The sequence below is a fragment of the Mesoplodon densirostris genome, chromosome 15 (genome assembly GCF_025265405.1).
Source record: "Mesoplodon densirostris isolate mMesDen1 chromosome 15, mMesDen1 primary haplotype, whole genome shotgun sequence".
Lineage (NCBI taxonomy): Eukaryota > Metazoa > Chordata > Mammalia > Artiodactyla > Ziphiidae > Mesoplodon > Mesoplodon densirostris.
In genome coordinates, this window is record NC_082675.1 from 32,435,425 (window position 1) to 32,462,142 (window position 26,718).

The 26,718-nt window shown below is 44.7% G+C and overlaps 1 protein-coding gene across 1 annotated transcript; it reads right to left on the reverse strand.

The window, feature by feature from the left end:
* Window positions 1-3,965: 3,965 nt before the first annotated feature.
* On the reverse strand, window positions 3,966-4,594 carry LOC132502831 (small ribosomal subunit protein eS7-like). The gene has a single exon (XM_060119042.1). The coding sequence runs from the start codon at window positions 4,576-4,578 to the stop codon at window positions 4,003-4,005; it is 576 nt and encodes a 191-aa protein (XP_059975025.1). The 5' UTR covers window positions 4,579-4,594; the 3' UTR covers window positions 3,966-4,002.
* Window positions 4,595-26,718: the final 22,124 nt, after the last annotated feature.

Consider the following 26,718-nt stretch of genomic DNA (forward strand, 5'->3'; position numbering starts at 1 on the left):
CTTTCCTGTACCTGGGCGTTTCCTCTGCAGGGATCATCTTCTCCAGTGGCCAAGAGAAGAGTCATGATTAGGTCGGAGGCCTGTCCTCACCTGTCATACATCACTGGTCATCGAGACAGCTTTTTCACAGCTGCATTTCCAATGCCTAGAATCGTGCCTAAATATTTGTTGAATGAAACCACATGGATGGGGGGTATCCCTCAATGCCCTAGGTTTCACATAGGCTCTTTCATAAAAACCTTTCAGAGTGTGCATTACTTCATAATAAAGACAAAACAAAAGCTGGGGTTGACACATCTAAATATTGCACAGGATACAAACAGGCCAAGAAAAAAAAATGGCCTAGAGAAATAGACAGGTTCCTGAGAGCATTTTAAGTGGAGGAAAAGAGGAATCCATGCCGTCAGCTGCCTGAGAGGTGTAGTCAAATACTGCTGCGCTGTGAAATTAATTACTATCAGAAAAGAAAGCCTCCAGTGATTTTAAATTATATTGCATATATCTATGTAGTATATTACAGTACATTAAGAAAGTTAAAGTAAATTAAAAGCCCTAAAACAATCCACATATTATTTTGAGATCCCAGTGGCATACTAATTATGCCTTCTGCTCTATTCATTTGTCTCTTTTGTAAATACAGGCAGCTTCAGAAGTAAACCACTTGATGAATACATAGAAAGATAGAAACAGCCATTGGTCCTCCGACCCCTCACAATGTCACAAGGACTGCGGCCACCAAATATTCTGGTTGCCACTCACCCTACCAACACCCCAGAGCTGCTGCTTGTGGAGCCCCCATTGCTAATTTCCAATCTCAACGTCTTCCCTTTATGCCTGAATACCTCCGGCACTCAGGTCTTTGGAGACTCTGAGTAGTATTCCAACTGTGTTGATTCCAACTGTGACAAATCAGGCTTTGACGGTGAGCCTGAGAATGTGCCCACCCTGAGGACAGTTGGATCAGTTGTGACTCAGGGCAGCGTGTTTAGTAAGAATTGGTTCTGGAGGCCTCAGACCACCTGTGTTAATTTTCACGCTCTGACATTGGTTAAGGGTGTGAGCTTGGACAGTTCAGCAACACTTTGCCTCAGTTTTTTTCTCTGTAAAATGAAAACAATCGTTATAACTGATCTTATAGGTAGTATTATGGGCTGAATTGTGTCCCCTTAAAATTTGTATGTTGAGGTTGTAACCCCCAGGACCTCAGAATGTGATGTATTTGGAGATATGCCTTTAATGGAATAGTGGAATCAAATGAGGTCCTATGGGTGGGCCCGAATCCAGTACGACTAGTTTCCTTATAAGAAGAGGAAATGAGGACAAAGACACACAGAAAATGAAGGTCCATGTAAAGACACAGGGAGAAGATGGCCATCTACAAGCCAAGGAGAGAGGCCTCAGAAGAAACTAACCCTGCTGATACCTTGATCTTGGACTCCTAGACTCCAGAAGTGTGAGAAAATAAATGTCTATTCTTTCAGCTCCCCGATCTGTGGTATTTTAGTAAGGTAGCCCTAGCAAACTAATATGGGTGCTTTTGGGGGATTCCATGAGATGAAGCATGAGTCGAAAGATGCTCAACCTCACTAATCATTAGAGAAATGCAAATCAAAATTACAATGAGGATCACCTCACAGCAGTCAGAATGGCCATCATCAAAAAGTCTAAAAATAGGGCCTCCCTGGTGGCGCGGTGGTTGGGAGTCCGCCTGCCGATGCAGGGGATGCGGGTTCGTGCCCCGGTCTGGGAGGATCCCGTGTGCCGCGGAGCGGCTGGGCCCGTGGGCCGTGGCCGCTGGGCCTGCGCGTCCGGAGCCTGTGCTCCGCAACGGGGGAGGCCGCAGCAGTGAGAGGCCCGCATACCGAAAAAAAAAAAAGTCTAAAAATAATAAACGCTGGGGATGGTGTGGAGAAAAGGGAACCCTCTTGCACTGTCGGTTGGAATGTAAATTGATACAGCCACTATGGAGAACAGTATGGAGGTCCCTTAGAAAACTGAAAATAGAGTTATCATATGATTCTGCAATCCCACTCTTGGGAATGTATCTGGAGAAAACTCTAATTTGAAAAGATACATGTACCCCAATGTTCATAGCAGCACTATGCACAACAGCCAAGACATGAAAGAAATCTAAGTGTCCATCAACAGATGAATGGCTAAAGAAGATGTGGTATGTATATACAATGGAATATTACTCAACCATAAAAGTAATGAAATAATGCTATTTGCAGCAACATGGATGGACCTGGAGATGATCATATGAAGTGAAGTAAGTCAGAGAAAGACAAATATATGATATCGCTTATATATGGAACCTTAAAAAATGATAAAAATGAACTTATTTACAAAACAGAAGTAGACTCACAGACATAGAAAACAAACTTATGGTTACCAGAAGGGATAGTGGGTGGGGCTGTGGGGGATAGATTAGGAGGTTCGCATTAACATATATGCACTACCATATATAAAAGAGATAAACAACAAGGACCTACTGTAGAGCACAGGGAACTATATCTGAATCACTTTGCCGTACACCTGAAACTAACACAACATTGTAAATTAACTATACTTCAATTCAAAAAATGCTTTTAAAAAAGTGTCTAGCATTGCAGATGTATGATAAATGTTAGCTCTCATTTTTTATGTAGGCAAATATGTTGCTAATTCTCAATAACTTTCTTAGAATTAAGATTTAGATTACAACCTGTTCATACTGTGCATATTATTATGTAGTAGAATCACCTGGACATTTGTGTTTTTTACATTAAGCATTCATTTGTTCGTTCACTCATAAAATAGACGTGTATTCACTGCTGAACTTGAGCCGAGAACTAGGGTGCCAGGAGGACAGAAGGGGTAGGCCACAGCTCGTGACCCTTCCTTAGGGAGGAGCTTGCAGCACCTCAAATGGTCCAATATGGGGCTCGTTGTCTTTAGCACAGCAGAGTGGAGGCTGCAGTCCATAGGGCTGAACGTAGCAATGAAAGAGAACTACTCTCTGTCTGCAGGGTAGGCAGAAGAGGGGTTCTCTGGACCCTCGACCCGAACACACTCTGGCAGAGAAGGGCTGCAACAGTCACTTACGCAGTCCTTAGGGAGGCTGCCTGCATAGCCAGGTTAGATTTCTTTGCAACTATAATGTCACTAATAAGTTTCACAATTTCTTTATTTTCTTAAACTATTTCATTCAGATATAATCGATATATAATAAAATATACATATGTACATTGTGTTATTTGGTGTTTGGACATATGCATACACCAGTGAAACATTGCCACAATCAAGACACTAAACGTATGTTATATATATGTATCCCCAAGTCTCCCCATGCCCCTTAGTGATCCCTCCTTCTCACCCCTTCACCTCCCCCAGGTGACCCCTGATCTGCTTTCTGTCACTGTAAATTAGTTGGTGTTTCCTACAATTTTATATAAATAAAAGTATGTACTCTTTCTCATCTGGTTTTTTTCACTCAGTGTAAATACTTTGAGATTTGCCCATGTTGTCGGTATGTGTCAGTAGTTCCTTTTGTTTTGGTGAGTGGTATTCCATTGTATGAATATGCTGCAATTTTGTTACCATTCCTCTGTTCATGGACATGTGGGTTGCTTCTGGTTTGGGCTTTTGCAAATAAAGCTACTATGAACAGTTCTGTCAAGACTTTGTATGGATATATCCTTTCTTTTCTCTTGGGTAAATACGTAGGAGTGGAGTGGTTGGATCCTACAGGTGTATGTGTACTTTCTTCAGAAACTGAAAACTGTCTCTGCAAGTGGTTGTATCATTTTACCCTCCCACCAGCAGAAAATGAGATTTCTATTTCCTCTATGTCCTTTTTCAATATGTTCAGTCTCTTCTAATTGCAGTTACTTAAAAAGTTGTGAAGTGGTATATCATTGTAGTTTTCATTTGCATTTCTCTAATGATTAATGATGAAATGTTTCTTCAGAGCTTTTTTTTTTAATTGTGAATAATATTTTATTTAGCCATTTTTGTTTACAACTAAAACTCTGGGAACTCAAAATTAACATCTTTGCCCGTGAGCTTCTTATAGACACCAGAAAACATTTCAACCTTGTGTTCCACATTGTTCTGCTGTGCTTTATCCAAATGAACCTTTATGAGTCGGCTGCCGTCCAGCTTCACGCGGATCCTCTTGCCCACAATCTCACTTGGGAAAACCAAGTCCCCCAGGATGGCGTCGTGCACGGCTGTCAGAGTGCGGCTCCTGGGACGTTTTTGCTTATTTTTTGTACGGCTTTTTCGAGTTGGCTTAGGCAGAATTCTCCTCTGCGCGATAAAGACAACGTGCTTCCCGCTGAACTTCTCCAGCTCCCGCACGAGCCGGACCTGGATTTTCTGGAAAGACTTCAGTTGAGGAACGGGAACGAAGATTATGATAGCTTTCCGACCGCCACCAACTTCAATTTCCTTGGCGGCCGTGATGTTCAGCTCCCGCAGCTGGGCCTTGAGGTCCAAGTGCATCTCCAGCTCCAGGAGGGCCTGGGAGATGCCCGACTCAAACTCGTCCGGCTTCTCGCCACTGGGCTTCACGATCTTTGTGCAGGAACTGAACATGGCCGGCACCTTGACCAAGCGGCTGACGCTCGCTGCCGCCACCGACTCCAGTAGGCTTAAGAAGAGTCTTCAGAGCTTTTGCTGATTTTTTAATGGGTTGTTGGTTTTCCTGTTATTGTTTGGAGGGTTTCCTGTATTTTCTGGATTCAAGTCCTTCATCAGACATATGCTTTGCAAATATTTTCTCTCAGTCTGTGGCTTAGCTTTTCATTCTCTAAACATTGTCATTTGAAGAGCAGACTTTAATTTGAATGAAGTCTAATTAATCAATTTGTTCTTTTATGGCTCATGAGTTAGGTGTCGTATCTAGAAAATCTTTGCCTCACCCGTGTTTCCAGTGTTTTTTCCTAACTTCTTTTCTAGAAGTTCCATAGTTTCCGGTTTTACATTTAGGTATATGATCTGTTTTGAATTAATATCAATCAGGTCAAGTGGATTCATAATTGTGTTCACATCTATAGCCTACATGATTTTCTAATTGTTCTATCAGTTATTGAGAGAGGCATGCCAAAATCTTTGATTATAATTGTGGATTTGTTTATTTTTCCCTGTACTTCTATCAGTTGTGGCTTCATGTATTTTGAAGCTCTATTAGTAGGTGCATATTGAGGATTGTTATGTCTTATTGATAAATTGACCCCTTTATCATTATGAAATAACCTTTGTTATCCCTGGTAATATTCTCCTCTCTGAAATCTACCTTGTGTGAAATTGTTATAGCTACCACAGCTTTCCTTTAATTAATGTTAGCATGGAATATATTTTTTATTAATTTATTTTTAATCTGTGTCTTTATATTTAAATTGTGTCCTTTATTTAAAGCATATAGTTGTCTCTTGCTTTTTTATCCAATCTGAGAATTTTGGTCTTTTAATTGAGGTGTTGAAACCATTAACCATTTACTATGAATATGGATTTGTATAGGTTTATATCTACCACTTTGTTGTTTATTTTCCATTTGTCTCATCTTTTCTTCATATCCCTTCTTCTTCGTCCTTCTTTTGGATTAACTAAATATTTTTATTTTTCTGTTTTATCTCCTTTGTTGGCTTACTAGCTCTAACTACATTTTGTAATTTGAGTGGTTCCCTTAGGGCTTATAGTACACATCATTAACTTGTCCTAGTTGGACTTCAAGTGATATTACACCACCACACATTTTGCCTTAGACCATTTCGGCTGCCATGACAGAAGACCATAGACTGGGTGGCTGAAACAACAAACGTTTATTTCTCACTGTTCTGAAGGCTGAGAAATCCAAGAGGAAGGCACTGGCAGGTCCAGGGTCTGATAAGAACCCTCTTCCTGGTTTGCAAATGGCCTTATTCTTGTTGTGTTCCCACCTGGTGGAAAGGCAAGAGAGAGAACAAGCTCCCCTGTCTCTCTTTTTTTTTTTTTTTTTTTTTTTGCTGTACGCGGGCCTCTCACTGTTGTGGCCTCTCCCGTTGCGGAGCACAGGCTCCGGACGTGCAGGCTCAGCGGCCATGGCTCACGGGCCCAGCCGCTCCGTGGCATGTGGGATCTTCCCGGACCGGGGCACGAACCCGTGTCCCCTGCATCGGCAGGCGGACTCTCAACCACTGCACCACCAGGGAAGCCCCCCTGTCTCTTTTTATAAGGGTACTCATTCCATTCATGAGGATGGACCTTCAAGATTTAATTACCCCCCAAAGGCCCCACCTCCTAATATCATCACATGGGGGGATTAGGATTCCAACATACAAATTTCGAGGGACACAAAACATTCAGTCCATAACATATATGAGACATACAATAGTATAGTCCCTTTCTCCCTGCCAGCCTGTGTGCTATTGCTGTAATATATTTTACTTTTGTATGTTATAAAACCCAGAATGCATGATTATTATGTTTGTTTAAACATCATTTATCTTTAAACATAATTAAACAATAGGAAAAAAAACATCATCTATTTAACGATTAGTTACCATTTTCTGATGCTCCTCATTTCCTTGTGCAGATCCAGATTTTCATCTGGCATCCTTTTCCTTTGGTCTGAAGGACTTCTTTTAATAACATTTCTTGCAGGATGAGTCTCCTGGGGTGATGAACACATTCAGCTTTTGTATGTCTAAAAATATCTTTATTTTGTTTTCATTTTTGAAAGATATTTTTGGGGGCATAGATTTTAGGTTGACTCATTGTCCTTAGAGATATTTCTCCATTGTCTTATCTCTGACATTGGCTCTGACAAGAAATCTGCTGTCATTCTTAAGCATGTGCCTCTGTACATGTACATATGTATCCTTTTTCTCTGGATAATTTAAAATTTTTCTTTATCACTATTTTTGAGCAATTTTGTCTTGATTTGTCAGTGTAGTTTAATTCATATTCACTGTGCTTTGAGTTCATTGAACTTCTTGGGACACTAAGTTTACAGTTTTCATCAGTTATGAAAAATTGTTGGCCATTGCTTCTTTAAATATTTTTTCTCCCCTGCTCTCCCTTGGAGATTCCAATGCGGTGTATATTAAGGTGCTTTAAATTGTCTCACAGCTCACTGATGCTCCTTTTGTTTTTAAAAAATACTGTTTCTATTGTCGTGTGGATAGTTTCTGTCTTCAAGTGTATTGATCTTTTCTTCTGCAACAGCTAACCGGCCACTAATCCCATTCAATGTATTTTCAACACAGACAGGTTAGTTTTCATCTCTAGAAGTTGGGTTTGGTTGTTTTTATATCTTGTATGTCTCTGCTTAACTTTCTGAACATATAAAATAAACTTTTAACAACTGCTTGTCTTTCTCTGCTAATTCTAACACCTGTGTCAGTTCTAGGTCAGTTTTGATTGACTGAGTTTTCTCTTCATTATGAATAACATTTTCCTGTTCTTTGCATGCCTGGTAATTTTTTTAATGAGATGCCAGAAATTATGAATTTTGCCTTTTGGGGTACTTGATATTTTGCATTCCTATCAGTTTTTTCTTGAGCTTTGTTTTGGGATATAATTAAGTTGTTTAGAAATAGTTTGGTTGTTTCAGGTCTTGCATTTACGATTTGTTATGTGGGACAAGAGTAGTGCCATCCACCACTGAGGCAAGACTCTTCTGAATGTTTTACCCAGTGCTCTGTGAATTATGAGATTTTCCATTCTTACTGGTGGGAACAGGCACCATTCCTGGCTCTCTCTGAATGTCAATTATGAGTCCTTGTCATCCTTTAAGAGAAGAAAGTGTGGTTCTTTCCCTGTCCCTGGGTTGTTTTCCTCACCTACACGCACGGATCAGTACTCAGCTGAACATGCAGGGGTGACCTGCAGATCTCTGGAGTTCTCCTTCAATGCCACTCTGTCCTCCCAAAGTCTGTCCTGTAAACTCTGGCCACCTTCTTCTCCTAGATTCTCAGCTCTGTCTCCTCAATTCAGTGAGCCTCCTGGTTGCCCCCTTCCTGTGCTGTGCCCTGGGGACTCTCTCAAGGCAGTATACTCAGGTGGTTGCAGGGCTCCCATCACTTGCTTCGCATCTCATGGCAATCACTGTCCTTCATGACTGATGTCCAGTGTCCTGAAAACCTGCACATGGTGTATTTTCACAAATAGTATGATGTCTTATGACCTGGCCTCAGAAGTTACACCTCATCATGTCCACAAAATCCTGCTGGTTAGAGAAAGCAGCCCTCGCCAATGGATGTGTTTTGGGGAGGGGGGCATGAATTTCTGAAGTCAAGGGTCTCTGGAGGCTCGTTACCTCCCACAGGCAGTGAGCACACAAATGTGAGGAGTGGGAAAACTTGATTGGATGGGCAGGTTGGGGCCAGATGGTAGTACCTCAGAAAGAGTTGACAAAAATAACCTTTCTACTCTGTACTCTGTAAACACCTCTGTGTGCATTGAGATTTCATCACACTGCTTCACTATTATTTAAGTGCTAGTCTCCACTAAGCTGAGAATTTGCGGAAGGAAGAGACTATTTGTTACCCATCCTGCATCCTCTGAGCTCCTAGAGTGATGCCAGATTTAGAGCAGGAGCTCACCATGCTTTCTTAAGTGAAATCAGAATAAATGGGCTGGAACAGCCCTCCAGGGTGGCCCTGAATTAAACCACATTGGCCAAGCCTGCACCTGCTCCCATCACCCAGCCATCAGTCCACAGTGGGACCTCGGGGAGGGGCTCTGTGCCGCTCCAGGTACAACCCCTGAGGGCTCAGCCACAGTGTTCCCAGTAACAGGGCAACAAGTCCTTCTCCGACAGGACATTTGGGTGTCCTGCCAACCCCCATCTCCATCCCCAGCCTCGTGGGTTAGTTATTTGGGGTTCTCATCACTTTTCTCCTGAATCACTGCAGCAGGGTCCTAGTTTTTCTGCTCACCTTCTTCACCCATTTCCAATCCATCTTCCACACAGCTGCTGTGATGCACTTTCTAAACACAGACCCAGTCATGCCATTCTTCATTTTAAAACCACACGATGGCTTCTCATCACCTGTGTGGTTCAGTCTGGACCTCCAGCACCCTACACCCTGGCCCTGATAAACTCCTCAGAAATGGTGCCGCTTTTCACAGGTCTTCTGCTTCTCTCTCTGCCACATGCCTTTCCTCTCTGACCTGACTTTTTGCTTAGCTGATGCTTCCTGCCCTGTCCTTCCAGATTCACCTCCTTTATGAAAGCTCCAGGACTCTGCTAGCCTGGGTTAAGTGGCATTTCAGTATGTTATTATAGCCCTCAGTATTTGCCTTTTGTAACATTCATTACACAGTGCTGTAAATGTCTGTGACCAGAGACTCATCCTGTTGAGAGTATAGACAGACAGCTTTCTCTCTCTCCCCAACACCTAGCATACAGCCTGGCATATAGGGGGCTCTCAAATGTTTGGACAGTAAATGAATTAATCAAATAGTTTCAGACTTCCCGGGTGGTCCAGTGGTTAAGACTCTGTGCTCCCAATGCAGGGCTCGGTTCGATCCCTGGTCAGGCAACTAGATCCCGCATGCTTCAACTAAAGATCCTGCATGCCGAACTAAGACCCAGTGCAGCCAAATAAATAAATAAATATCTTTTAAAAAAACTCTTAAAAACAAATTATGGTTTAAAAAACACCCCAACCCAATTTTATTCTACTGGTTACCAGCCACCCCTTTTGAACATCGGACAGACAGTTTTCAAAAGCAGGAATCAGCCTGTGAACTGAGGCTTATTTATGGATGAGCTGGACTTCCTAGTAAAAATATTGAAGTTGAGCCCAAGAGCTACTTCGGCTCATTATGGAAGATTTTCCTTGTGGCTGCTGAGGAAAGCCCTAGAGGGAAGGGAGTGGCTGAGTGTATCCCTGCCCCTCCCAGGGGGCTGCAAGCTGTGCGGATGTCTTTCCTGCACTGGTTTCTGGGTTTCAGGTTTCTAGACTGGCTGAGATGAGGAAGTGACCCTTGAAGCATCCCTCCTGTCCCCACCCCCAGCCAGTGCTGTCCAGACTCTACCCTCTCACTTCTTCCCTGAAACAAGAGAGAACCTAGAAGCCTCCCAGTCACCCATTCTTGTTAACAGACATTCAATGCCCGCCTCACCAATCACACTGATGGACAGAGGCGATCCTGTCCCCGAGGAGCCGTTGAGTTTTCCCGAAAGACCTGCATGCAGGAGCTTAGAGGCAGTTGTATGAGTCGCAGTGATCTTTCAATATATTCTCACACCGCATTTAAGATTACTTCTAAAAGGATGCTTACACAGAATCCTGTCTTGCTTCAGATACCACTGGCTTTTTGGAAGTCACAAAGACACTTTGGGAAACTTTAAATAATTTATTTTACAAGGCCATCCCCTGTCCTGGGAGGTTTTCATGTTGAATTCTATTAACCAGTTTTGTCTTTTGTTATAATGCATATATGAACAATTAAAAGCCATTTAAAAGAATTGATTCAATTCACTAAAGCCAACAAATTAATTAACTGATGCATAATTAATCAGAGCAGCAAGGCATCCCTTCTTAAGGGACCAGAGAGGAAAGCTGTGATTTGTGTGTTCGTGAATGGAGTAGATAACAGTCAGCTGTGCTCTTGGACCAGCTACTGATACAATCAGGGTCATAATATAAGAGCCAAAGGTGATACTCCAGGCTCAGGGTCTTAAGATAGACACAGAACTCCGGCTGTCAGCGAGGGGAGGGTGAAGGTCCTGAGAGCACATCCTGGTCCATGGAAACATACACATCTTCAAATCGCCATCCCAGGAAGGTGGCCCTCAACAATTTGTTTCAGGTCCATGAGATGAGTACAGACATTGAGAATAAGCATTTAGAAACTTTTATAGGAACTTGACAGAGTCATTTTATGCTTGCTGAATCTAATATTTTAAACTTAGGGCTTATATTTTTATGTCCTTTTTCATTTAATTTTTCTAGTAATTCATTTTTATCACATTTAAAATATGTATCAGGGTGCAATGAATTATAAATAGTAAAAAAAGAAAGCAAAACAAAAACAAACTGGTCCTTTACCAAGATATTTCTAGAACCACTGGTTTGGATCATTCCAGAAATCTTTAAATTCAAACCTTGCAAGACACTGTCTGGCCTGAACATGTTCTAGAGGACGTACTAAGAGCTCTAATATTCCTTTGCAATGGAGTTGGAAAACAGAATTGGTGCTGCCTTGCATCTGTCTCTCTGGAGACGCTCCTGTGCTCTGCAGACCCAATGCCATCCAGACAGCAAGGGGAACAAGGATGTATCAAAGCCGTGTATGCTGTACATAATACAGCTGCATTGATGCCCATTTTGAACATGTGCCCACGGAGAGGGTCATGAGTTAAGTGAAAAGTAAGATTACGGTACAATCACCAGCCACAGCTGTGCATTAGAGCCCATTCCACCACAGTGAATGAATGGTCCTAAGTCCCATAATAAGAGTGGCAGGGGCTGAGGACCTATATCTCAGGGCTCTTAGCAGTGAAATAGCAGAAAAGAAGCCCAAAAGTCATCCTTGGTGATAGTAGGATGTTGGTGAACAGGTTAGAACAGAGCTAGTTAGTCATGCCCAGGCTTTCCTAGTAAAATAGAGGGAGTACAGCCACTTACTCAGACTGAAATGGACACTTGTTGGATCTGATTCAAGTTGTCCTTGGGTCGTTGTCATGGGACCATCTTCTAGCAAGTTTATGTAGAGGCTTTTTTGGTGCTGAAACAGCTGTAATGGTTTCTGTAGCCTCTTGGATGGGATTCCAGGTGGACCTGCCTTGTGATTTACAGGTATCATATATGAACATATACACCCCAGGGGATGACTCCCCACAAATCCATGCACCACTTCCCATTCCTTGAACTTCTACCATGAACAACAGCTCTGACATGGGAATGAAGAAGGCTTATGGTTTGGTGCTGATGTGTGAACTATGAGCTCCAGATTTTAAAAGTAAAATTGCTAATCTGGAAAGAGAAGTTGCTTATTGCAAAACAGCTACCATATTTACCATATCACAGTAGAAGTGAAAATCCCTCACCTTCTATTATGATATGTGGAGATGGTACAGGGAATCCACTGAGTCAAATGAATGGGAACAAATCTGATGCCCTGAATCAGGAGTATTATACTTCCAGAAACCTATGGGACACTCAGTGTAACATACCTGATACTTAATAGCAGTGGAAAGTATCAGCAGTGGACAAAATCAGATAGAGCCGGTTCAAATCCTAACTTCTCTGCTTCCTGGCTATACAATCAAGGATATTTGACATCTCTGAGTCTCAGTCTCCAAATCTGTATAATGGAGATAATAAAACCAATCTTGATAGCCTAACACTGACAGAACACTCCTTATACACAAGTCCCTGTACTAACTATTTAGAGATTTTTTTCACTTATTCTTACAGAAAATCTTCAAAGTTATATACTATGATAACCTGATACCCAAATCCAAACACTTACTCATTACAGCTTCAGAGATAAAGCATGTAAAGGACTGAGGACAGTGCCTGGCACATAGTAGGTTCTTAATAAGTAGACTCATTAGTCTATTATTATTATTGCTGCTTCTGCTCAGGGACACAGAGGCAACATGGGAGGTGAAAATGCACACTTGGCTTTTGCTCAGAATTCTCTCCTCTGCTGGAGGAACCCAGGGCTGCCCTGCTCTAGGGTGCTGGGCGGTGGTCCAGGATCCAGATTTCTCAGGCCCCACTCCCAGGTGCATCAGTAAGGAAAGCAGGTTTACCTTCAAGGCCAAACTTAGGCAGAGAATGATTTAAAGGACAACTAGAAAGTTCCATGACCCCCCCCCAAGTATCTCCCTTAAGGCCTGGATGTCACCTGAAACTCATTTCAGGGGAGTTCGGCCATTCATTCTGCTGGGATCTCTAGAAAGCTCTACTCTGCTAATGCCCAGGAAAGGTTACACAGAAGTGTGAAGAAATTTCACGCAAACAGTATAAGATGATATCAACAGCTATGCTAGAGAACCTTTGACATGTAGAAGAGCAATGGTCGCCTGGCAGGGGTTAGAAGATGCTCTTGAAAGAGAAAAGAGGCCGGCAACAATTTGGGGTGTGTCTCCGTTTGTACCCCGCTGACCCTGCTTATCTTCATCTGTGTGCAGATAAGTTACTCGTTGTGAGGATAGGTAAGAAGCCTCTGGAAGGAGCCTGCCTGGCCCTCAGCGCACCTCAGCGAGGGGGCTGCCACGTGACCCAGCACATCTCCCCTCGGGCCTCGGGCTGCGGGTGTGGATGTGCATCGCCCCCTCCAGCCTCCCTCCCTCCCTTCTTCCTGCACGAGGCACGGCGGTTAGTAAAATCAGGCTGCCGGCCTTCCAATCCCAGCTCCTCACTTGACAACCACCTGACTTTGGGCAAGTACTTCATCTCCGGGGACAGGGAACTCACGGAGATGTGTGAGGCTGAAAAGATGCTGAGCACTGCTCGGTGCCCACGTGGGACCCCCAGGCAGTGACCGGCCAGCTGGGCAGGTGCCAGGCCACCCTGTCTCCTCAAGCCAACCCTGCCCGTCAATGAGGAACTGTCTCCACTTACAGAGATAACACAAGTTGGAATGTTTCCCTTCTGCTTCCCAGGGATACAACCCAGTGACTCATCTCTTTTACGTGAATATGGGTTTAAAGAGACAAACCTCAAGGGTGGGAGATAGGGGTTCTGAATGTCACACGTGGTCTGTGACCCCGCAGCCACCTTGCTCACCCCTCTGTGTCGCTGTTTCTTCTGGGTAAAGTGAAGGGGGTGCTTGAGACAGCCCTTCGGAGCCCCTTCGGCACCTCTCCTGGGTGTCGGTCAGCGAAGCTGTATTATACTTCCCAAGTCTCAGGTGGCCTGTCTGCAAACCCCACTGTCACTGCCTGATGGCAGTTGACTTCGCATGAGCATTAATGACCTTCGCTTTCTCTTTCCAGCTCTCTCGAAGCATCCCTCATGTCATGCTGCCCTCCCCCCAGGGAAAAGAGGGAAACAAGGGCTTTAACCAGCTTCTGGGGACTGTACCTAGGCTGAAACTATTTGATGACAAAACCAGGAAGGAAGTTCAGTCAATGTACTTTTACACGCAGTCAATAAAAAAGTATTCAAAAGATCCTGTGGAAAGATCACAGATACCTGCTGAGTTCCTACCGAGTGCTAAGTTCCTTGGATAAATTGAATTCATGTCCTTGTTCTGAAGGAATTTGCAGTATATTATGGGGAGATAAATGCATGAATCCCAGTAGCTCCAATTCCAATTCAAGGTCAGAGGGGATAAATGCCACAAAAGGGATACAAAAGTATCATATTCGTTCAAAGGAGAGAAAGTTACTGGTGGCTAGGAAATCAGACCCCCTTATACTCTCAATGCTTGTTGTAGGAAGGCTTTGTGGAGGAGTCCGGGTGGTGAGTAGGTAGGATGTGGATCTGTGAAGATGGGCTGGGGGTGGGAGTCTGGAGGAACATTCCAGAGCAAAGGCAGGAGCGGGGAGGGGACGCTGGCGGGTAGGTCCCCGGGGAGTGGGTGGCCCCTTTGTTTGACTTGGTTCTGAGTCAGGAGGTTATAAATGCTGGCTGAGATCTCAGAAAGCCTTGAACTCTGGGTTACATAATTCCTGCCCTATTCCTTAAGTTCTTGGAAAACATTGCACGTTTTGCAGGAGGGAAAGATACGTAGGGGAAAATAGGAGGAGAGCTGGAGGGGAGAGGGCTCAGTGAGGAGAGCCTGTTACTAATGCAAACTAGAGAGGATGGTGGTCCAGAGAAGTGGCTTCAGGACAGAAGGATCACACAACCTCCAGGCTGCCTGGGACTCTTGTGCCCTCAGCCTGCTGTTCTGGTGTGATTATTAAGACCTCTCTCTTTACAAGTGTACCAGTTTGCACAATAAATGATAGAATCACTCTAGTTCAAGCGGAGTAACTGGAAAGGTAGGACAGAGAAAAAGAATCAGGTTTTGGAGGAAAATGAGTCTGGTTGTGGACATATAAGTTTGAGGTAGTGTTTGGGCTTCTAAGTAGGAATAGATAACAATAATAACAGTAATCGTAACAATAGCCAACAGTCCCTGAGCACTTCCCCTGTGGCAAGCTATTACCCATTTATTCTTCACAATAACACCTTGAGGCAGACACTATTATTTTCCTCATTTTATGGAAGATGAAACTGGGCAGAGAGTCATATGAGTAGTAAATAGTTGAAAATTCAGGCCTTGACCTCAGGAGGGAATTCAGAAGGGAGACAAGAATCCAGAAATTACCCACCAAGAAGAGGTAGCAGAGGCTGAGAGGTCCAGGCAGGTTGCCAAATAGACAGCGAAGCAGAGAATGAGAGTTCAAGAACAAATAAGGACATAGCAGGAGGAAGGGGAGGGCGGAAAGCCCCGAGAGGAACACTGGGTTAGGAAGAAACCAAATGACAGCATCGCGAAAACCAGGCAAGAGACAAGAGGATGACTGGCTCTTGAGCGCAGGACGCTCTGGAGAAATGGAGCTAGAGGGGGACAGTCACCAATGCTGGATGGGTGGCTTCTGACCCACCTGCATGCCTGTGAATTGCTCCATCGTCAGAAAGGTTTCCTTTGTACCAGCTCATCAACCCAAGCACAAATGGTGGCCCATTTTTTTGATAAGGACAGATGTCAAGTTCCTGGCCGTGTTCTGCATGGTGTGGGGACTGCGTCCCAGGCTCCTGCTCTGGGGGTAGCAGCCCATCTGAAGGTCGCTGGTGGCTCTGGAGGTGGACCGGCTGACACAGGAGTGAGAAAGGCTGTGTGTGTGTGCCAGGGGTCACGTCTGCCTGGAGCGTCCACTGAACTGGGTTTTTTAAAAGAAAAGTGATCAAGCAACTCCCTCAGAATGGGAGTAGATAAGAACTGTAAGGCTTATCTCGCCTTTGACTATTGAAGGCAACTCACTGACCTCCAAGGGTAGGATTTTGCTAATCTGTAAGCCTAACTTGGCCTGAATCTCACCCAGATTCAGTGTAGGCTGTGCATGCCAGGTGGGGATGAAATGAAATCTCAGTGTTGTTGTCATATCGTGTCCCTATTACTATTTTTTATTTTTTTATTTTCATTGAAGTTTAGTTGAATTACAATGTTGTGTTAGTTCCTGGTGTACAGCGAAGTGATTCAGTTATACATATACATATTATACATATATATGTATATACATATATATTCTTTTTCAGATTCTTTTCCATTATAGGTTAATATAAGATACTGAGCAGAGCTCCCTGTGCTATAAAGTAGGTCCTTGTTGTTTACCTATTTTATATATAATTATGTGTATCTGCTAATCCCCAAATCCTAATTTATCCCTCCCCTCAGACTATTAGTATTTGGAATCTTTGTCTTGTGTACGTTTGAAAGTAGGATGCAATTAACCTGACTTCTTCCTGCTTCTCTTGGTGGTACAGAAAATCAGTGACTGTGCTGAAACTATAGGCCCTTCCAAATCTGGAGTAGGCTAGGATTTATTTTCTCTCTCAGTTTCAATTTCTATTCTTCCCCATCTGCATGACCTTCCTCCTTGAGGAAGTCAGTCCTTTAATGATGAAACTATCTTTTGATTCAGGAGAGAAATGGAGAGCTTCTCAACCTCAGTGCTATCAACATTCAGTACTGTATCGGTCTTTGTTGTGGAGTCTGACCCTTGCGTTATAGGATGTCCAGCCACCTCCCTGCCCTCATCCCACTAGATACCGGCAACTACCAACCCCTCTCCCCAAGCTGTGACAATCAAAAGTGCCTCCAGACATTACCAAAGTCCCCAGAAGCACAATCTTCCACATTTGAAAACCACAGTGATTAGCTCGTTCAGACTAAGGTGTTAGTGACTTAAATATGTATTTCTTTGATGAATATTTCCATGTTGTAAGTGGAACCAAGGAAGAGCGATGCAGACAGGCAGAAATGTCAATTTCTCTTTTCTTCTGTGACCCAGTTAATCTCTCATTCATGCTTCCTGATGGCAGAAATACAATCCACCTAATGGATAGACTTGGTCCTCTTCGGGATTGGATGCAGTTAGTTCAATTCAGGATTCCTCGCTCAGTCCTGGGACGTTTACACAGTGCTGTGATGCCCATCAGGAGGGAGCAGCAGTGGTCGTTGGGACTTGGTCCTCCTTGTGCTGGTACCCGCGGCATCATGCGAGCATCCTCTTTGCTTCTCCTGTGGACTCCTCCTTGATGCATCCGCTGGGTTTTACCATCACTTCAAAAGGGCTTTCGCCACTCTGCATTTGCCTTGTCCTGACCACAGACTCCTCTGGGACATAGGAAACTTGAGAACTTGCTCCCTGTCTTCTCTGAGATGGAGACAGACTCTCCTGGCCCGGTTGCACCCTGCTCTGTTCCTGTCCACTGCTGGCGACGCATGCTTGTGCGATTTCCCTCTGTCACTGGGTCCTTGTGCCCAGCTGGGCTCTCCCCCTTTCCACCACCCCCAATACAGGTACAGGGGGAGGCAGCCAGTGTCCACTTATCTTGCTTTTCCTCTCCCCCAGCTTAGAGGAGGGAGAGGAAAAGAGAAGCCTCTTGAACTTAAAAGTCAAGAATTTAATGCCTTTGTTTGGTTCTGCAAAAGCAACTTCCCCCTTAGACAGTGATGAATCGCTGCTAGTTGCCTGAGCTGGAAGAAAGCCCTCGGGGCCTCGTGGAGAAATTGACTGGAAAGAGAACACATGGCTTAATGCCCTTCCCAGCCCCCACTTGGCACCCCTCCCCTCCTCTGTCTGCGGGTACCGCGGCTCTGGATGTACAGACCAGGCAGCATTTTCCAGGCACGTCCTCCATAATCCGAGAGACATTGCACTGGGTTACTTACTTTACCTAATTCCATCAGGCTCTTTGATGGGTGAGTATGGGCCGCAGGAGGTGCAGAACCTAAGAGAATCCATTTCTCATCATCACTCATCAAGACTACAGTAAAGTGTCTACATAAAGTGTCCCTGCAGACCTGAGGATTCTCATGGGAAATTTGGGAGGGTGACGACATGAATGCAAATATTACTAAATGTGTGCATTCAACCTATAGAGAGTAATAGTCCCCTCTATACTGGGGACACATAAGACCCAGTGAAAAATAGCTGTGTCTTCCCGCATCTATAGTTAACAAGAAACAGCATCAAGCATCTATCCCGCAGTGGAGAATAGCTCATGTGGTCTTACAGTTACCAAGATTACTATCTCACACCCTCTCTTTCTCTAAGCCTCCATCCCCTCCTGCACTAACACTACCCCGTGATGCACTTGCTTCCACTCTCGCTGAGAAAGTAGAAACAGAGAGAGTGGACACACACCGCATCCTCTGCACCTGCACCCGCATCCCCTGCCTCTCTCTTGTCACTGCGGTCAGGACCAGCTCCCCTCTTTTCACTGGATCCCACCCCCTCTCCTTCCTAGAATTCCTTCACCCTCCCCATTCTTTCCTCTCTGGTCAAAGCCTGCCTTTCTACTCTTGTGTCCTCCTCAAAAGAGGGAATATACTATCTTTCCGCTTCAATATCAAAGGAAAAGAAAGAAATAAAAACTCTCTCTGGACCTTGCTTCCCCTCCTCTACCACTTGATTCCTCTCTATCCCGTTACGGCCAACTCCTCAGCAGAGCTGTCCATCCTCACCTTTCACCCACTCACTCCCGTCCACATTCGTCCACGCCATCACAGAAACTGCCCGGATCCAAGGCACTGTGAACTCCAGGTGTGAACTCAGTAGTCAGTACGGCTCACTGCTCGAGGTTGTCAACCACTTTTCCTTCTTTATACACTTTCTTCACTTGGAACCCAGAACCCCACAGCTTCTCTTGTTCTCCCATTCTTGCTCAGTCTCCTTTGCTATTTCCTCTTCTCATCTCCCTGGATGTTGCAGCATCTTTGGAGGCTATCTTTCTTCTACCTACACTCACACCCTGGGAGACTTCAGCCAGTGCATGACTTTAAGTCCACGTATATTCTGATGACACCCCAAATTTATATCTCCAGCCTGGATGCCTCTCTTGGATGTCAGACTTGTATGTACATTTACCTGCTTGAAGTTTCTGCCTAGGTACCTGCAGCAGTGGTATCTAACAGCTGTCACGTCCATAGCCGAGCTCCTGACCTCCCATCCCTCCCCTCCCCCGCCTCGATCCTGTCCCCCCACCCCACTGCCCTCCTCACTTCATCAACAGCACTGCTATCCTTCTGGTACAGTCTGTGACTGTAAACCCTGGGCCCTCCCAGCCCTGCAGCCCCACCACACACGCCGGGTGCACCCTCCATCCTACAACCAGCCTCCAGCCTACCTGGAGAGCAGGTGTTTCCAGGTTCTAAGTGTGCCCTCTGTGCTGGAATAGCCTTCAGAGATGTTGGGATCCAGCGCTCTGGTTCCCCAGGTGAGACAATGGCCCAGAGATGTGCCATGACTTACCTGGTGTCGCAGGCCCCGGAGCAGGAACTGGAACCCATGTGAGACCCACCAAGGAAATGAGGGTCACAGAGGACTTGGTTTAACCCACTACAGTCTGGTCAGACATTTGGCTTTTAGAGAATTGATGATGTCACAGTCACATGGACGGTCTGCTGCAGACATTGCTGCAGAGACATGCACTGGGGTGTCCATTTTCGTGGAGACGAGTCAGGACACATACTGGTGCTGTAGAACCACCTTCCTCAAGGTCAAGGCCAGGCTGCTGGTCTCAGGTGCCCAGAGGCTCTGCTTGACCTGTTTTCCTAAGGGCAAGGGCTTAGCGTGGACCATGTGTCTTTTCCTCCATGCCAGCACTGTGCTTGCCTCCTTATCCACCTTCATGATCCCATTCACCGCCCAGGACACCGTACAGTCTGCTTATTATTATTATTTCAACCCTTGAGCTTAGAAAGGCTAAGTAACTCGATTAAGTTCAGAAAGACGATGAGTGAGATATGACATACCTTATAAAACAGGTGTGCAACATGCCTGCCATTCTAACCTCTTAGGAAAAGCAGGAGACAGGGCTTAACCTCCCCGAAACCAGGGCCCTCGGAGCGGTGGGGGTGAGACAGGAAAGGAAGGAAGGAGGTCTTATCTGGTGATCCTTTTTTATACTTCTCTTCCTGTCTTTTAGAAAGAATTTAGAAGTGTCATTATTTGTTTTAAAGTACTCTAGGGAAACAAAAAGTGTGTGTGTGTGTGTGTGTGTGTGTGTGTGTGTGTGTGTGTGTGTGTGTGTGTGGAGGGAAACAGATGAAACAAGATGGACACAATGTTGATAATTTTGAACTTAGGTACTGGGTTTGGGGTTTATTATATTATTCACTTTAGTTTGTGTATGGATTAAATTTTCCATAATAAAAAGAAAAAAAGGGAAAATGATTCAACTGAAAGAATGCTCATCCAATAATTGTTTATGATCGCAAAATATAGGAAATATTCTAAATATCTAACAATAATGGGTACATTAAATAAATGATGTTACATCTGACCTGTGCATCTAGAATAATATAGATGTAATTCGTTGATGTGGAAAATATCCACCATGTGCTAAATAAAAATAAAAAATAATTTTCAAGAAAAGGTGTATATTAAAATTTCATTTTAATTGTACATTTATAGTTTAATGCTTGTGTTTCTCTCTGCATTGAAAAAGTCTGGAAATATTCTTTGAAGACTTAACTTTACATATTTAGGTAACATATGAACTTTCAAACAAAGTATGTATCACCATTGCAATTAATTAAAAAAATTTTTTAAAGCAGATCATAAAACAGCATGTATAGGATGATTGTATTTTCATTTAAGAAAGAAAAAGGAAGGAAAAAGGAAAGACCAGAGCCTGGATGTAGGATGCAGGCTAGGTCTCAAAATTCCAGGACCAAAGCCAATCAGCTGGAAGGAAAGTTTGGGAGAAAAATCTGGGACCAGATACCTTGCTGGTTGCACAGAACATGAGCAACCCTCCACCCCAAAACTGGGAAGGGGGCTCTAGTGCCCAGTGCAAGGCAGGGCTCAGCCAAAGCTTGTTAAATTTAAAAAGCTCTTCTCTGCTCTGCTCTGTGCATTCCCTGAACAGAGGGGGAGGATCGAGTTCATTATTTCTTAGACTGGAAAGTTCTGATAGAAGGAAGCCTCCTTGGAAGAGAGAAAGGCAGCAAGGAACAGAACAGCAGGGGAAGGCGCTGCTGAGAGCGGTCCAGGCATCTTGTCTAGTGACAGCTCTGCCGAGGGATGAGGGACAAGGGGACGGGTGCTGCAGATGTACTTTTACTCCAAGGGAGGCTGGGGTGGGGGGAGGTAAACAAGTGCATTAGAATGTGGCGGGTACTCGGCGGGGGCTGTAAGTGCAGACATAATCGGAGCCACAGATTCATGTGGTCCGGCTAAATGAAAAATCTGTAATTCAGACCATGAAGTCAGCAGCTGGGTTTGTTGCTTTAGCAAACATAAATCTAAGGTCAGAAATCTTACCCTCGATGTGATGCGGGGCAAGGTTCTCATCTGTATCCTTTAGCCATCAGCTACCAAGATAAGCGGGTATGTCAATGTGATACCAATGGGGCTCCGTGGATGCCGTTACTCAAGTGTCTCCAATCAATTAGGGGTTTTAACTTAGTCATCCCAACATAAATATCCTTTAATACGCAGTTAAGGCCACTGTTCATCATCATGATGGCTTTATCATGGTATGTGGGGTTTTAATGCTGCTCAAATTTTAACCGAGAGGAAGACAAGACATTTGGGACTGAGGAGGAGATGTCCTGGCCCCTTGACCCACACAGGTGCCAGGGAATAAAGATCATGCCTGCCCTCTAGATGCTCCGTACCCAAGTGCTCCTTGAGCTCGGGGAGGGGAGGCATTCCAGGGGACAAATCTCTCAGCAGCCTATTTTGAGAGAGAAACTCTATGAGGCCTGAGACTTTGTCTGCTACACTGAATAAATAAATTGAAGCCCATCCCCTTCTGACAAGGTTTCCAAAGTTAAGTAACATCAGTAAATGTCTAAATGCTAAAGAAACGTAGATTGGACTAAACATTACAACCTCTGATTTAGGATGGAACTGCATCCAAGGCAAAGAGAAAAAAACAATTCTATAATGATTTTCACCCTCTTCCTACTGTCACAATCCTTTCCCTTCTTCCCCGCTTAAAAATCTGCAGCTGGCGGGCTTTCCTGGTGGCGCAGTGGTTGAGAGTCCGCCTGCCGATGCAGGGGACACGGGTTCGTGCCCCGGTCCGGGAAGATCCCACATGCCGCGGAGTGGCTGGGCCCGTGAGCCATGGCCGCTGAGCTTGCGTGTCCAGAGCCTGTGCTCCGCAATAGGAGAGGCTATAAGATTGAGAGGCCTGCGTACCGAAAAAAAAAAAAAAATTCTGCGGGTGCGGGTGGGGGTGGGGGGAGGTGTTCTGTTCTAATTGCCCTGCAGCGCAGAACCTTGCCACGTGGACTAACGCAGGCAATAAATAGGATCTGAAGAATAAAATGCTTTTAAGTACCTTGAATTACAGCAGGTCACAAAAACTTCTCTAAAAGATTCCCGCAATATTTATTTAAACAGAGGTTCTTCACATTTTAGCTGTAGGTTGACAGCAATTTCCGAGGGTTCTCAGAATCCTGGACACGCACGCAAGAACCTGCAGTTAACGTATATAAACAAATACTGCCCGTCCATCCATCCCTTAACCCACCCACCTGCTCATCTACGAAATTCATTTTTACCCATCTTAGGAAGAAGAAATTGCCCTGAGACCAGGAAGAACTGTTGGCAAATCACAATTGGAATCATTCAGGCATTTGTTTTATTTTTTTTTAAAAAAACTGGGGACTTCCCTGGTGGCACAGTGGTTAAGAATCCGCCTGCCAATGTAGGGGACATGGGTTTGAGCCCTGGTCCGGGAAGATCCCACGTGCTGCGGAGCAACTAAGCCTGTGCGCCACAACTACTGAGCCTGCGCCCTAGAGCCCGCAAGCCACAACTACTGAGCCCATGTGCCACAACTACTGAGCCTGTGCTCTAGAGCCCGTGAACCACAACTACTGAGCCCACAGGCTGCAACTACTGAAGCCTGCCCGCCTAGAGCCTGTGCTCCACCACAAGAGAAGCTACCGCAGTGAGAAGCCCACGCACCGCAATGAAGAGTAGCCCCCACTCGCCGCAACTAGAGAAAGCCTGCACGCAGCAACAAAATCCTAACGCAGCCAAAAATAAATAAATAAGTAGATAAATTTATTTTTAAAAAATTGTATTGAAGTATAGTTGATTTACAAAGTTGTGTTGATTTCTGCTGTATAGCAAAGTGACTCAGTTATACGTATATATATATATATATATATATATATATATATATTCTTTTTCATAATATTTTCCATTATGGTTTATCACAGGGTATTGAATATAGTTCTCTGTACTATACAGTAGGACCTTGTTGTTTATCCATCCTATGTATAATAGTTTGCATCTGTTAATCCCAAACTCCCAATCCTTCCCTTCCCCAACCCCCCATCCAGGCATTTAGGTATTTGTTAATACTTATTCAGAAGTTATACACAATTCAGATGCTATGTATGATTATCCAGATATGATGTTTCTCAAACATTTGTATTGTACCCCCTCCATAACAAGCTTTAACCCTCCTCAATATATACACCTATGTTCTATATATCTACCTGTGTCATTGTGCTATACATTATGTACATTATAAAATATACATAAAATATACATTTGTAAATGCTCACTTCAAATGTAAGGTTCTGATATTTTCTTCCCTCACTCGGTCATCACATCCTACATCTTGGGTGTACACATTTCCCTAAAGGCACTGGGTTAGAAGCTACCTTGTGTGGCCTGCTGGCATGAGTGGCAAATCACATATTCCATACTTGAACAGATATAAGAAATAAGTAGTGGCAGCTCTATTTTCTCATGGAGTCTCTGTGGGGAAGGGTTGCTTCCCTCGTCCTTTCAAATGAGCAGACAGTATTCTCGTAAAATGTACAGGCACGGTCAACTTCTTGTCTTCCTAAGTTTAGTTGAACAGGTGCCAGGGGCACCCCAAACGACAGGGCACTCTCCCGGCACCATGGGCTACGAGGCTTATCGGGTGGCAGTCATACAAGTGGGTCACTAGGGCAGCGTGCAGAGTGTTGTGTGCTGGGGGCACAGAGGAAGGGGCTGTAGACCTGCCACCACTCTCCTCCCCCAAGATTGCTGGCAAGATCCAAGGTCAAATCCAGATGTGCCGTTAATGTGCCTCCGTGAACCGTTGCTTCTTTGTAAACCTCAGTGAAATCACACATTAGACTTCAACACCAGAACTCCTTAAGAGAAAAACAAACATACACCCAGAAGGGCATAGCCACTCAGCTGTCTTGCTACAAATCTGCTATCCACTCACTAACTTTGTCATCATGATCAGTGCTGCGACCAGCAGTCCACCTCTTCCCGCAGTGGATGGATGGCGACGGCTCTGTACCAATGCATCCATCCCCAAAAATGAGAAACAGAGACCACCGGTGACTCGTGATAAGGCAGAGCAGCGTGGGAGAGCTCTGTTATCTCTTGGGAGATAAGGGAAATGTCATTCATTTTATTTCACCTCCCCCAGCACAGAGTCTGGCCCAAAATGGAATTTCTACAAACGTTGAATGAGGCAGAGAGTCTCCGGGATGCAAATGAGCTTTAAGGACAGAAGTGAAAAATTAGGTTGGGGACATCAAGAGACGCTGATAGAGCTTGGAATGCTATACTGCTGAGTGAAGCCCTCCCTCAGCAGCGAGGACCTGAAATGATGAAAAGTTTTTGAAGGGAAGGGGGAAACCATGAAAATCTCCTGGGAGAAGGATAAGAATGGTGAAAGTCTCTCACCTGCCTCTATTGGGTGTTTACCAGACCCCGGCACTGCCTGATTGCTTCATCCTGGTCAGCTCAGTTGATCTTAGCTGCAGCCTTGCTAGGTGGGTACTTTCATTTCCACTGCTTTACAGATGGGGAAACTGACGCACAGAGGATGAATAAGGGGACAGTAACGTAGGGCAGAACACCGAACGCCGGCTCCCAGGCCCTGCCCATCATATCACCTCCTATTTGCGTGGGAGGGAGTCAGGTTGGAGAAAACAGAAGCAAATATGAGGAGACTATGGGCTTCTAAGACTCTACGATGGTGGGGAATAGAGAATTCTGGAAAGGAGTGATGAGCATAGAACAAAAGAGACAAATAAGTTCCCTTTCTGCCCAAGTGCAGCTTTGCCATCTGCTTAAGCAGCCTTTGTGCAGATTTTCCTGGAGTCTCTGCACATCGCCCGGAAGTCAGGACTGCATAAACACACAGCAGCAACGTAAACATTCAGCATGCAGGCCAAGTAAACCTGCAAATCCTCAGTCGAGCTTCCCTAGAAGGTTTCAACCACACGACAGCAGGCTGCCTTTCTCCTGGAAGTTGTTTTGAATACAAAACGATCTGATTGTATCTCAATATGTTTTATCCAATTTGACCTCAGCGATGTTCTGCAAACATGAGCTGGTGTTAAAAGACACAGCAAACAGTCTATTTAGAGAGCAAGCAAATCATTCCTTCTCTCAAGAGATTTTCTTCTCCTTCAGATTTTCTGGAGTGGATCAACATGGATTTTTAGAGCTGCTGATGGATTGATTGGGAAACCACTGTGTATGCCGGTTCAGACAAGCAGAGACTTTTTTTTTTTTGAGAAAAATGAAAACAACCTAAATCTATTTGTTTTCCTTTCATGGGCTCTTAGGTCTGAAAACCCAGCTTCTTTTCGTTACATGTCTTCCCTTCATGTTCCCAGGATCTGATACGCAGGTGATCACTGCAGACAGCTGAGCCCGGCCTCCCATCCTGGGGGGAAAGTGCTCAGTGTGCACAGAAATGACCAAGACTGGGGCCACCTCTCAACCCATGGAGAGGCCCCCATGTGCTCTGCTTAGAGACGGGCTTTGCAGGAACTTTGAAAGAACAGCTCACGTCTGGCCTCCCTCCTATAAACCATGTCTTCTGAGATCCTGGGTCCTGGCAGGTTCTGTTTCCCATAATCATTCCCCATCTTTCCCCCTCATCCCGCCAATGTGCTTCTGCTCCTCTAATTCACCTGTTTTTATGTCTTAGCATCTTTTCCTGGTTCAAACTGAGGGCATTTTGGTCCACGCTCTTGTATGCTTCATGTCACCATCCAGCATTCTTTGGTTTGATGGTTGGCTTTTTCTAGAAGGATGTCGTGGGCCAGCTGTCTACCAAGAATAATCCTGACTATGTGACTTTGTTATTAAACTAGACGTTGCGTTACCCTGCATCATTAAGTTTACCTAATTTAGGAAATTATGTTATCATCCTTTCACTCAGTAGTTCTACTTTCTTTGGAGAAGTCGGAAGGCTTTCTCCTCTTTGTGGCATGTGTTAAACTCACTCTTTTCCTCACACCTGACAGGGAAACATCACCTCATCCAGGTCCCTGCCTTCTCCTCCCCTCCAGGCTGCTCTGGTTCTGTGCCATTTGGCGAGTGAGTGTTGAGGACCCTCTTTTTAAAATACAAGTTGGATTCTATCATTCCCCTGCTTAACCCCCGGGGTAGCTCCCATACAAGTTCCTATGTGATTCCTTCTCTAAACTCACCTCCTCCACCTGCCCCCTTGCTCACTGGGCTTCTTTTGGTTCCTTGAATTTGTGCAGTGCTCTCCTGAGAGTGAGATCCCAGGAGCCTCCAACATCCGCCCGCCAGGGGATTATAGTAGACCATTCTATTGGCTCTATTCGCCT